Raw genomic sequence first — 13,800 nt, 5'->3', positions numbered from 1 at the left:
GTTACACACATGGGAGAAGCAAGGTTACCCAAGAGACTCATGGGTTCAGCAGTAGAGGGTAGGAGGAGTCGGGGTAGACCAAGGAGAAGGTACCTGGATTCGGTTAAGAATGATTTTGAAGCAATAGGCTTAACATCAGAAGAGGCACCAATGTTAGCATTGAATAGGGGATCATGGAGGAATTTTATAAGGGGGACTATGCTCCAGACTAAACGCTGAAAGGCATAATCAGTCTTAAATGATGAAGAAGATGATGATGATGATGATGATGATGGTCAGTTTAACTGGCACTGAAACTCTTCAATGTATCAGTGATGTTTATTTGGGCCACAATGGAAATACTATATTAATTATTAAACAATGGAAACTCCAGGTAGGAATATTAACAATGTAGGAAAAAGGAAGATGGCTATTAACCATGAAGAAGATTCATCAAGTTGCAGACAGGCACACTTAAGACACAAGACCCACCGTCTGCTGCCACTGAAGAACACAATATCATGCAGAGCGGAATGTTACTTGTGGCCTCCCTTCAGCGCCTGAAGCTGAGGAGCGTGGAACAGTGTCCGATGACAGTGGCCGTGAAGCAATTCCGCCAGCGATGGTGCATCTTATGGATGAGAATGATAGGAGACGAGAAACAGTTGCAGTGCTTGATCCCTGGTGTGTGCGGAGCGAAGTTTGGCAATCTGATGCTTGAAAATTGTGACAAAACATTCTGCTTCACTGTTCGACTGTGGGTGGAACGGTTTACTAGTTAGATACTGAATGCCATTGCATTCACAGACTGTTTCAAATTCATTTGACATGAATTGAGGGCAGTTGTCTGACACTATGACTTCAGACAAACCTTCGAGGCAAAAAATAGAGGACAACACCTGAATTGTGCTACATGACATTGTCGAGTTCAGTGGCACAGGAAAAGGAAATTTGGTTTAAGGTTCTACCACAATCAACCAACGAGTGTTCCAAAAAGGTCCCGCAAAGTCTAAGTGCACATGTTGCCATGGTGATTGCAACTTACGCTAAGCAGAGAATTTGTGTGGTGGAGTGGACTGATTTTCCGCACATACGTGACACCGTGACTTCACCTGTTCTATTTGGGTGTCCGTGCCCTGCCAAGTATAGTGTTGATGCACTAACTGTTTCATATGAACAGTCACCCAGTGTCCTTGGTGAAGTAACTGCAGCACTTCTTTTTGCAAAGCTTTGGGGATGAACACAAGGGACTGTCCACTGTTATTTTGTACAAGACTCACACCTTGCTGTATAGCGAGGCTATGCCAACATGCAAAGTATCTGCGCACTACAGAGTTCTTTATGCTATGCAATGAGCAAGGCCAAGATGTGGGAATGTATTTGAGCAAAATGTTCAAATTTGAATCAGCTTCTGTGGACTGTGCTATTTTCCTATAGTTGAGAGGAAAGGATTGAAGCAATTCAGAATCTTGAGCTTCAAAGTGACAACGAGATGCAGCAAAAGCGTCACTCAGAAGATCTGAAAGTTTTTCTGCATTACTATGTTGAGATGTTGGACAATACACAATCTCGTGATGGTATTGAGACAACAACAAAGCCTATCTTTGCAATTTTTGATCAGTTCGTACAGGAACTGGCTTCATCGAATGAAACAAGGACTGCATCGGTTTGTGATCCATTACTAAGCAGAATTTTCTGCCATACAAATAGTGGTGGAATTTGGTGACACGATCCACAATAGCCAATGCCTCTTCCTCTATTTGTGAATAGTTACACTGAGCTTTGGACAACACTTTTGATACAAAAGCAATAGGTCTGTCTTTATCACCAAATCTGTGCGAAAGCACTGCACTGATTCTGTATGAAGAAGTGTCAACTTGCAACACAACTGGTTTGTCAAGATCAAAGTGAACCGAGCATCGATCACTGAGAAATGCATCTTTAAGTTTTCGAAAAGTGTCTTGGCACTCATCTGTCAAACAAAGGGCACATTCTTGTGACGCAAGCGATGCAATGGAGCTGCAATTTGTGCAGCACTCAGTATGAACCGAATATAGTAGTTCATTTTCCTTAAGACTGACTGCAATTCTGTGACACTGAGGAACTGGCAGGTCTCACGTGGCTAAAAAAAAATGTGTGAAGAGGATGTACACCTTGACTGTTTGACGTGACCAAGATACTGCAACTCAGGTTTAAAAAAATCCCACTTGTCCAGTCTATACTTTAGTCCTGCATCAGATAACATATGAAACAAAGCATGCAAATCTGTAGTGTCTTCTTCAGGTGTATGATCTGATAAGACAATGTCATCTAAATAGTTTGAACAGTTTAGAATTAAGGTACCAGCAAAATACAGAAGCCCACGACAAAAGAAAACAGTGGCAGCTAGGCCCTAGCTGCAAAGTGTGAACGTGCCATGTTGGTGTTGGTTCACCTTCTCGTCCCAAATATTACATCTCCATGCTTGTTGTCAAAAATGTGGTGTCTAGAAAACCTTCGTGCTCGGTTTGCTAGACAAACACTCAAACAAATCTTATCAATGAGTTTTATTACAAAATGAAAAGATAGAATACTTAACTTTGCAATTACAGAGATGTGTCGCAAGCAAAGGGCAACATATGAAATAATCAATCTTCTTCAGTATAAGCAATTCCAGGTCTGAGCTACATAGTGTGTACAAGTGAAGTAACAAGTGTTGATGCTTCTATCCACATCGCTAGTCCTGAAGCTACTACTCAGCTGGGCATCGCCAGTCGGTCACGGCACTTATGTCCTCTTCACATAGGGGTCGCCGCTGTCATATTGTCGTGGAGAGGGGTTGGTCAGCATGAGATTGGCTGACGTCTTCTCACAGCCACCTCTGCTTTATCATTCCCCGACTGGCGTGCTGGCACTTGACTTTACGCCGTAATGGTAAGACCCTCAGCATACTAAGCAAGGAAGTTTTTGTCACTGCAGATATGCTGTCACCAGGTGGTCAGGCTTTATGGGAGGGATTTTTTGGTGCGAAAGGGATGACAGCTGTCAAAATGCAGGTGCTAGTTTGAGGAGGACCACCAGAGAGGTGTTGATGTTGTGAAGGAATGACGATAGGGTGTCTCGGCCCTGAGTCCAGATCATGAAGATGTCCTCAATGAACGTGAGCCAGACTAGGGGTTTTGTGTTTTGGGGGGCAAAGGATGTCCCATCTTGGTGTCCCATAAAAAGGTTAGCGTAGGAGGGTGCCATGTGGGTGCGCATGGCTGTGCCATGGATTTGTTTATGCCTTTCCTTCAAATGAGAAGTAGTTGTGGATTAGAATAAAGTTAGTAAAGTATACAAGGAACGAGGTAATGGGTTTGTAGTCTGAAGGACATTGGGAAATGTAGAATTCAGTAGTGTTAAGATCATGGGCATGAGGAAGGTTGTGTATATTGAGGTGACATGCTGGGTTGAGGAGGATTTCGTGAAGTAGATGGCAGAGAACGTGTTTGGGGTGTGAAGGAATGGAGATACGGTGTCTTGGTCCTGAGTCCAGGTCAAGACGATATCGTCAATGAACCCAATTACTAAGTTCACTTATTGGCTGTATAAACCTTCGCCTCATGTTAAAGAAATTAACATTATGTTTTTCGTAATAGGACATAGCTTTCTGCCACCTGATGGAGTTTTCATGCAGATTAAAAACAAAGGTGTTATAAGTGCTTGTTGATCCAGCAAAATACAATGAAACTATTCAGATGTGAAACAAATACTAACAAAGAGATAGAGGGGCTGGCCAGTACTTACCTCAGCTCAATACAGCCGATAGTTACACAAAACAGAACAGAAAATTTACATTCCTAGCTTTCGGAACTTTGTTCCTTCATCAGGGAGGAGAGATGAGAAAAAAGGGAAGAAGGGAAAGTGGATTTAGTTACTCACAACCCAGGTTATGAAGCAACAGGGAGGGTAGCAAGGATGGAGGCATGGTTGTCAGAGGGAAGGCAAAGATATTCTACTGTTAAGTACTGTGCCAGCTTCAAACCAAAGAGGATGCATACAGAAGTAAAGTGGTATATAGTATTAAGATAAACACAACTATGTAGGATGAAAAGATGCATGAATGGCTAAAGAGGAGAGGGGAAAAAGGACAAGACTGAAGAGTAAATGGGAGTGAGGTTGGTTAACGTAGGTTCAGTCCAGGGGGATGGCGGGATGAAAGGATGTGTTGGAGTGCAAGTTCCCATCTCCGCAGTTCCGAGGGACTGGTGTTGGGTGGGAGAAACCAAATGGCACATACGTTGTAGCCACCCTAATCCTATACCACATTATTTACATTCATTCCGGAAACATGCATTCAATCTAGCTAAACTGCAATCCCACATACTTTTCCTCTGGTCCTGCTTAACCTTTGGAATTACCCCTAAAGGACTTACCTTAAAAGTTCCCATCTCTGGGTGCAATCCCTCCTTCCACCAGTCTCTCCTGGACTTCCAGAACTTTCAACCCTTAGCCCCTACCCAACTTGTCCTGAATCTCTACACTACTTCATGTAACCACCACTCCCAACAGCTCCTATCTCTCTTCAAAGTCCTCCACCTCTCAAACCCCTGCTTGGAGAACACACTCAGGAACATCATCCTAGAAGCCAGCTGTAAACTTGAGTTCCATGCCACACACCACCTGAAAAAACTATCCACAGTGCTAGTGCAACACCCAAGAAGGGGTCCCTCTCCCTATCCCTCACAAACACCAACCGCAGCAGCACCTTCAACAAACCCCCCTCATAGCCAACAAACCTAGCCTAGCCACCCTACTCAATCTCCCAATCCAAGCACATACCCCACACAGACCAAATCTCAACTATAACCACAGTCAAATGCCACATATCACCAGTCAGAATTCAGTTCTAAACCTCTCATCCAGATCCCTCTCTCCTCCAGAGACATCTGTTTTATCAAAAGGCTTAACCTTTAGCCCCACGCCTAAATTCAACCACACTGCTCTGGTTAAAGATCTCCTCTCATTCACCCGGAACCTCAACTGGAAATATCTCTTCACCACCCAAACACAGCCCCCAAATACTAAACCCAGTGTTGAACCCTGTCTAGAACAGTTCCGACCGCCTTCCCAAAGGGATCCTCCTCCCCTCCCCCAAAACCATCCCTTTCAGACATTTCAGGAATTCCTCACATCCAGTGTTGCCTCCCAGTCCTTCTTGAAAAACATCCCAACAACCCCCAACATCACCCCAGCTGAATCCCGTGCCATCAAGAAGCTGAAAACAGACCGCTCTATTTTCATCCTCCCGGCGGATAAAGGCTCCACAACTATGATACTTGACCATGTGGAATATGTGGCAGAAGGACTGCATCAACTCTCCGACACCTCAACCTACAAAGCTGTTACCCAGGATCCCATTCCCTTCATCCAGACTGAGCTGCAGAAAATACTAAAAATCCAAGGTCCCTCACAAGGCCTCACAACGGCTTCCGTAGACCTACTCACTCCACCTGAGCGACGTACCCCTACCTTCTACCTATTACCCAAAATCCACAAAGAGAACCATCCTGTCCGCCCAATTGTAACAGGCTTCAAAGCCCCAATAGAATGTATCTCAGCTCTGGTAGACCAACACCTCCAACCTATCACCAGCAAACTCCCATCCTACATCAAAGACACAAAGCACTTCCTAGAATGCCTCAAATCCATTCCCACTCCCCTCCCACCTGAAACGTTTCTTGTCACCATAGATGCTACATCCCTTTACACAAACATCCCACATACCCATGGTCTCTCTGCCCTTGAACACTACCTCTCCCAATGCCCACCCGAAGATCTTCCAAAAACCTCGTTCCTTATCACACTTACCAACTTCATCCTCACCCATAATTACTTCACTTTTCAAGGTCAGACCTACAAACAAATCAGGGGAACAGCCATGGGAACCAGGATGGCTCCGTCCTATGCCAACCTCTTCATGGGCCGCATGGAGGAGGCTTTCTTGAAGACCCAACAGCTGCTTCCCCTGGCCTGGTATAGGTTTATAGATGACATCTTTGTGGTCTGGACTCATGGTGAAGAAACACTCCTTAATTTCCTCCATAACCTCAACTCCTTTTCGAATCTGAATTTCACCTGGTCCTTCTCCAAAACCCAAGCCACCTTCCTGGATGTTTACCATCCTGTTGAAGCTCACATCCACACCTCTGTCCACATCAAACCCACAAACAAACAACAGTACCTTCACTTTGATAGCTGCCACCCATTCCACATCAAACGCTCCCTTCCCTACAGCCTAGGTATTCATGGCAAACGTTTCTGCTCCAGTGACGAATCCCTCAATTACACCAATAACCTGACCAGTGCTTTCTTCTCCCGCAACTATCCTGCAGGCCTTGTCCACAAACAGATCTCCCGAGCAATACATTCCTCCCCGTCCAACAACAATGTTTCTACCCCCAGACCACATAGAAGCATCCCCCTTGTCACCCAGTATTATCCTGGCCTCGAATACATCAACAAATTACTCCACCAGGGATATGACTTTCTTAAGTCAAGCCCTGAAATGAGATCATCCCTTGACAATATTCTCCCCACACCACACAGAGTTGCCTTTTGTCGCCCCCCCCCCCAACCTCCATAACATCCTTGTCAAATCCTACAATATTCCCAGACCACCTTCTCTACCCAGCAGTTCCTACCCCTGTAACCGACCCCGCTGCAAAACCTGCCCCATGCATCTCCCCACAACCACCTATTCCAGCCCTGCTACTGGTAATACATACACATTTCAAGGCAGGGCCACATGTGAAACAACACGTCGTTTATCAGCTGACATGCCTGCACTGCACAGCCTTTTACATCGGTATGATGACAACTAAACTGGCTGAGTGCATGAACGGACACAGACGAACTGTCTGTCTAGGAGATGTTCAATACCCAGTAGCAGAGCATGCCGTCCAGCATAATTCTAGGGACCTAGGAACCTGCTACAATGTACGTGCAATTTGGCTTCTCCCACCCAATACCAGTCCCTCGGAACTGCGGAGATGGGAACTTGCAATTTCATCCCGCCATCCCCCTGGACTGAACCTACGTTAACCAACCTCACTCCCATTTACTCTTCAGTCTTCTCCTTTTTCCCCTCTCCTCTTTAGCCATTCTTTGTTAGTATTTGTTTCACATCTTTATATGAGATTTTCCATTATTCAATGAAACTATTCAGTTTCACACAGCAGTGAAAATATTTGGAAAACTTTGACTGGAGGAGCTTCAGGGAACCCTAATGTGACACTTAGTTTCATGAAATGTTTGCATCAAATCATAGAGAAGATTACGGATAAAGAAAAGTTTAGGAAAAGTCCATGTTCAGGAGAAAGGTTGTATCTCACAAGATCAGAGGAAAGAGTGAAAAGATAGGAAATAATGAAAAAAGGCAAGAGGGTATCATATTTTACCCTTCTGGAAATACCAAGGAGTAACATGATTTGGATACTAAACAGTTGATATTGAAAGGCTGCTGGCTTTTAACTATGAAAAGAAATGAGGAAAGATGAGCAACTTAAAATTTTTCTTTTCAAGTACCTGGAGCTGAAGGTTCTGCATGTGATAAACTTAGGGATGATGAAAGATGTGGGAAAACTGAAAAAGAAATTAACTGGTGTGGAAGCAGGTGCTTATGAATTGTGCAATTATTGATTAATTGTGTTTGAAAATCACATAGTGATGTTGAGATTTAGGCATACTTGTACATCATTCTTCTTAATTTGACTTATTTAGTTATATTTTTTCAGTCCATTGTTCTTAAAAAGTTTATGTTTATTACATTTATGTCACAATAATCTGCTAATAAAACAACATTATATTGTCAATTTTATTTTGCTATGTATATATATATATATCTCCCAAGCAATACATTCCTCCCCGTCCAACAACAATGTTTCTACCCCCAGACCACATAGAAGCATCCCCCTTGTCACCCAGTATTATCCTGGCCTCAAATACATCAACAAATTACTCCGCCAGGGATATGACTTTCTTCAGTCAAGCCCTGAAATGAGATCATCCCTTGACAATATTCTCCCCACACCACACAGAGTTGCCTTTTGTGGCCCCCCCCCCCCCCCCAACCTCCATCATTCTTCTTAATTTGACTTATTTAGTTATATTTTTTCAGTCCATTGTTCTTAAAAAGTTTATGTTTATTACATTTATGTCACAATAATCTGCTAATAAAACAACATTATATTGTCAATTTTATTTTGCTATATATTTATTTATTTATTTATTTTTTATTGTTAGTAGAAATTGCACTTTCTATCAGAACTGAATAGCAGCAGTCAAATTCTACATGGTTTGTATGAAAAGTCACTCCCTCCAAATGAAAAATAACCTTTTAGCTTCCAAAATACATGATAATATGATAACCTGCCATAGGAAGGATCCCACAGTCAATCAGAATTTAAAAAATCAGGTAACTACACAGTTCGAATTTTTTTTGCTGTAGTTTCTTGCTCATGCTGTAACACAGAGAGTGTGAGTTTCACATCAGATCCCTTCATTTGTGCTTGCAACATTTAGAAAACAAGGTCTCTCTTATTTTCAGTGCTATGGTACATTCATATAATATGAAATATTTTGATTGACTCTTTCCAGGATTTGCTGATGCTTGTAAGAGAAGAGCTGTTGTCTCAACAGAGAGGGCCATATGAACGGTATGATCAAACACTGCCTCCATATGAGGCATATAGAGTGGATCAGGAACTCTTTCGCCTACTTTTTGTTGGCCTTTCACCGTGGGGCAAAGGACCAGAAGCTCTCATGGGCAGGATTTTCAAGGTTTGCACTCTAATGATGTTTAAGTGTTTTTGTGTACAGTGGTAATTTACTTAGAGCCTGTATAGAAGATCCCTTACAGTGAAAGTGGTCTTGGCCCAGCTGCCTTATGTGCATATTGTGACCACTTATAAGACGTGATTTTTGTTTACACTTTGAAAGAAAACCTCACAGACTTTTGCACCTCATGCTTGAAAGCTCACAACATTACTACCAGATGTTGGAGATCTTGTTTTGGCATACAGAGTATAGCCTACCTCGATCTGTTCTCCTTCTGCAGTGATGTTTTTGCAAGTCCTTTGCAACAACTGATAGTTTTGTAATGTCAAGAAAACTACATTTTGCCGTGGTGGTGGTGGTGGTGGTGGTGGTGGTGGTGGTGGGAAAGGGTGGCAGGAGATTAGTAGCAGAAGGGACATAAGTAAGTTGTCTCCATCATTCACTGTGCATAATGCTCCTAAGGCAAAGAAGGGAGGTTGTGGAAGATTGTTGTCAGTTTCTCAGTTGTTATTAATAATTATGGACCTGAAAATGTAGCATCTACTTTTGGTGAAGTTCCCATCTATTTTTGATGAAATTCACATGTAATTTTTTTTGTTTGTAAATGATTGGACATACAAATTTAAAAGATTGTCATTCTGTGTGTGCCAAGACAAATCCTTAGGGCTTTGAAATTGACAATTAAAAAAAGTGGTGTTGCAAAACTTTTTGATTGAAATATTTGCTTTTGCAAAAACTTCAACAGTCTTTCTTCTTTTGACTTTCTTTTAAGCCTTCAACAAACACTTGTTTTCATTGAGAAGCAGCAGCATTTTCCCACTGGCAAGCATAGTGCTTCTCCGAGTGAAGGTGTTTTATGACATTATTTTTCTTTTGTCACCCAATTTGATAATTACAAAATCTGCATAATATTAATTTCAACCTATACTTGACAACACCACAGATAGAACCGACAAGACACTTAGTGAAGAAATAGAACCAAAAACAATTCTATTCGCAAGTCAGGGGAAGAGTTTCAGTGCAACTGAAATATGTTCACAGGTTTTGTTTTCCAGTAGCTGTGGTGCAGCTTGTGAACATTATAAAATGGCAGTCAGCTGCAAGTGCAAACAAGCCAGAATTATGACTGACTGCTGGAGGAGAGAGGAGTCATGTGGAGAATTGAGGCCCACCTCCCTTTCACAGTGCAGCAGGCTACCTACACCCATATTCTGGGTTTCTGCAAAAGCAGAACTGACATGGTCACAGAAATCGCCAAACCCTTCTGGCATTGTGAGGGTTGTAATGAAACTCTGTTATGGATCAGTATTAGTCTCTTCACTCATTTCAAAATAAGAAAAAAAAGGAGCAATGTACAACACAAAGCATTCGGGAACAAGTTTCGTGCAATTGTTTGAGGTGGTTAGCAGTGTAGTAAACAACATAGTTCAGGCCCTGTCTCTAATGGTATTCAATGCAACTACTGTTCAAAACCTCCACACTATACCAACTTTTTAACTTAAACTGATATACTGTTGCATTTGTAAACTTCTAATTTTGCAAACACATTCTTACATGTTTATCTTTCAAAGTGGGCTTCAACAGATGATGTGCAATATCAGTGACCAAAAATTAGTTTCATTTTAAAAATTTATACATATATAAAGTAAAGCTATTTCAAAATATCAGCAATAAAATAGCTCATCTGGATAAAATTTGGTATTACTGGATAAAATTTGGTATTATGTAGTGTCTGGTAGGTAATCTCAACTTTTCAGATTTTGAGGCAGAATTCAAATTTATTGCAAAATGTGAATTGCATCATCAGAAATTGCATTTTCTTGTGAAATAGTAAAAGTTGGTTGATTAGCTAAACAACTGCTGCTTACTGTTTTATTTGTGGAGACATATGAATTTCCTTCTTGGACGTTTGGTTCACTTTGCACTTCCTTCTCCTCTCCTTTTACCACATTTCCTCTCTACTACATTAATCCTTCTCCTTTATTTTTCTTTCCCTCTTAATCTCTGCTCCCTTCTATTCTCCACTCCCACATTTGCTACCTCGCCCCTCTTCTCACTGCTTTCTTTGTTACTTACCCCTTCTTCTCACTCTGTTTTTTACTCCCTCTCAACATTCCTTACAAACTGATTTTTCTCCTTCCTTCCATCATATTACTTCCTTCCTCCTCTCACAGAAAGTGATGAATGGGAAGTTTTGCCAGTTTCAGTCTGAGTGATCTCTTCACAATATAGCTACTCCTGCAAAAAAGATCAGTCACTGAAAGGAAGTCTCCAAAATGGGTGCTCAGTGGAAAAAAACCTGACTGAGGAAGGTGGTGCACTGGTTAGGGCACTGGACTCACATTCAGGATGATGGTGATTCAAACTAGCATCTGGCCATCGTGATTTAGGTTTTCCGTGATTTCTCTAAATCGCTTGAGGCAAATGCTGGGGTTGGTTCCCTTGATAGGGCATGGCTGACTTCCTTCCCTAATCTGATGGGACCAATGACCTCGCTGTTTGGTTCCCTCCCCAAATCAACCAATGAACCAAAAAAAAATTGGATGCCACACAGCTAGTTGCCTGACTTTGAAGAGTGAGTGTTCAGGAATGGACAGATCTCATCTCATCACATCCATGAATCACCACACTGCAAATGTATCCATTTCAAAGTCCATTGAAAAATTTAAGAGACAATCCATCCTGGATTGCTGTTCTAAATTAAGAGGCTCTGCAAAGGGTTAAATCCAAACCTAGCTATGTATCTGAGTCAGAATGAGCCATGGCAGTAATTATAAATTCTATTACTCATTATACTTTGGCCACAAGTGTACGCAGGTATAATAGGATGAGCAAGGTTAAAGCAAGCAGTGCCGTAGTAGCCATACAGTGAAATATAGTTATCCTTACATCACAGCACAGAAGACGGGTAGAATATTTTTTGCAGATTACATCTACTCTCAACCAGGATGCACTGTCCGACATCAGTGGGAAATTATGATGAAGAAAACATTTTTATACCATTATATTTGTTCTCATTTTAATTGCTATTATTTGATTCTTCCATATCTTGATTAGGAAATTCAGCCTACCACTTACAGTGAATGGAGGGGCCTACCCTTTGTCTCCTGTTGTGATTGTTGCGACTCCCCTGACTCACAATATTGTACTGTTGTTTTAAAGATGTTTTACATTTGCTTTTCTTCTTACTTGGATTTTATGAATCAGGTGAGACAACTACAGAAAGAATTAGTTGTTCAATTTTCTTCTTGAGAAATCCTTTCTTATTTATTATCTTGTGAGGAAGGGACTGATGGCATTCAAGTGAACAAATATTCTTGTGAGCTTTTTAAGCCCACTAGTCCCTCCATCCCCCAAGCATTTCCAACTGAATTAGATTAATCAGTGAGATAAGTTACTTTTATGGTATAGAAGCTTACCTGCCCCTAAATATTCACTGATATTAATTTGAAGTCAGTGCTTCTCCATGGTACACTAAACAGGTCAGGAGACAGGAGGGGGGAATTTGACATTCTGAAGTAATGCAAAATCTCCAAGGTTTACAGAAGCTCAAAACTTTGTGCGGACTTTAAAGCAAAATACTTTTAATATTTTCAACAATAAAACAGTCTCAAAATCTGGCAGACAATCTATAGATGTGCACTGGTCATATGTAAAGTATATCAGCAGCATGACGCAATTGATATCATCACTGCACAATAGCAATGAAGATGTTACCAATGACACTGACAGTAAAGTGGAGTTGCTAATCATAGTTTTTCAAAATTCCTTCACGAAATAAAATGCAGTAAATATCCTAGAATTCTAATCAAGAACAGCTGCCGACATGAATAATTTATAAATAGATATCCAAAATGTAGCGAAGCAAGGTAAGTCACTAAGTAAAGGTCAGTCGTTCAATCCAGACTCTATACCTTTAAGGTTTCTTTTGGAGTATGCTGAGCAAACAGCTCTATTTTTCATTTTTAGCAGTCACTTCCAGCCACTTGCAAGACAAAAGATCCATACTTAAAGACTGCAAATTACACAGATCATACCAGTACACAAGAAAGGAAGTAGTAGTAATAGTTCGCTGAATTATAGACACGGATCAGTGACATCATTTTGCAGTAATGCTGTGTTCCAAAAGTATGAATTACCTCAAAGAAAATGATTTGTTGACACATAGCCAACACAGATTCAGAAAATATCATTTTTGTGGCATGCAACAGACTCTTTATTCATATGAATAATGAGTACTATTGACAGGGATTGATACTGAATATACATTTCAGAAGGCTTTTGACATCTTTCCTCACAAGTGATTTCTGATAAAATAGAATGCCTATGCATTATTATCTCAAAAAGGAATGGTCCAATCCGACATGACAAAACTTAGGCTGAAATTTTTCACATGGGAAGAATACGTTAAAATAAATGCAATGTTGTAATTTTAGTTGCTAAGACACAGTATGAGTATTGAAAAAAATGTTAAAGTTAGTCATTTTTGTTGCACTTAGAACTGCTTATAACAGCGGTTTGCACAACCCTTCCCTCCTAGTACAGAATCGGTGAATAAGCAGACTCAACTGTGACGAGAATGTAGTGCCAAATAGCACAAAGTCCAAAGTGCACACGTGCAAATTTTAAGCATACCAAAAATGCCTCAAATAATTAATTTTTTGAAAACTTTCAGTTCCTATTGACAGCTAAACTGTTGCAATATCATTGCTACACAACTGACCAGCAGAGGGAAAAAAATCAAGGCAGTACATTGTGTTATATTACAGCTGACTTCCATTAATTGGGACTTTAATTTTTTGACATAAGGTACTTTATAGCAACTTCTGTAGATAGTTCTTAAGATAATTTTTGAATAATGTATGTTTTAGTAACTTCTTTATTTCGTAGCCACCACAAAAATATGAAGTGTATATTGACAGATGAAATCCAACATTTTCCTTACACTAGGCATACCTGTTAAAAGAAAAATTAATGCATCCAAGCTCATCATAGTAATTATTAGCATTATTTAGACATAAT

General features: G+C 40.9%; 1 protein-coding gene across 2 annotated transcripts in view; it reads left to right on the top strand.

Annotated features, from left to right (window-relative positions):
- LOC124608258 (TBC1 domain family member 9) overlaps positions 1–13,800 on the top strand; it is a 164,539-nt gene that overhangs the window by 103,257 nt on the left and 47,482 nt on the right. For both annotated transcript variants that reach the window (XM_047139973.1, XM_047139972.1), the window contains exon 17: positions 8,599–8,781. In XM_047139973.1, coding sequence (XP_046995929.1) covers positions 8,599–8,781 — 183 coding nt within the window. The remainder of the gene's footprint in view (positions 1–8,598; positions 8,782–13,800) is intronic.

This window comes from Schistocerca americana, chromosome 1 (assembly GCF_021461395.2).
Source record: "Schistocerca americana isolate TAMUIC-IGC-003095 chromosome 1, iqSchAmer2.1, whole genome shotgun sequence".
NCBI lineage: Eukaryota > Metazoa > Arthropoda > Insecta > Orthoptera > Acrididae > Schistocerca > Schistocerca americana.
This window is presented reverse-complemented; position numbering and strand designations above follow the sequence as displayed.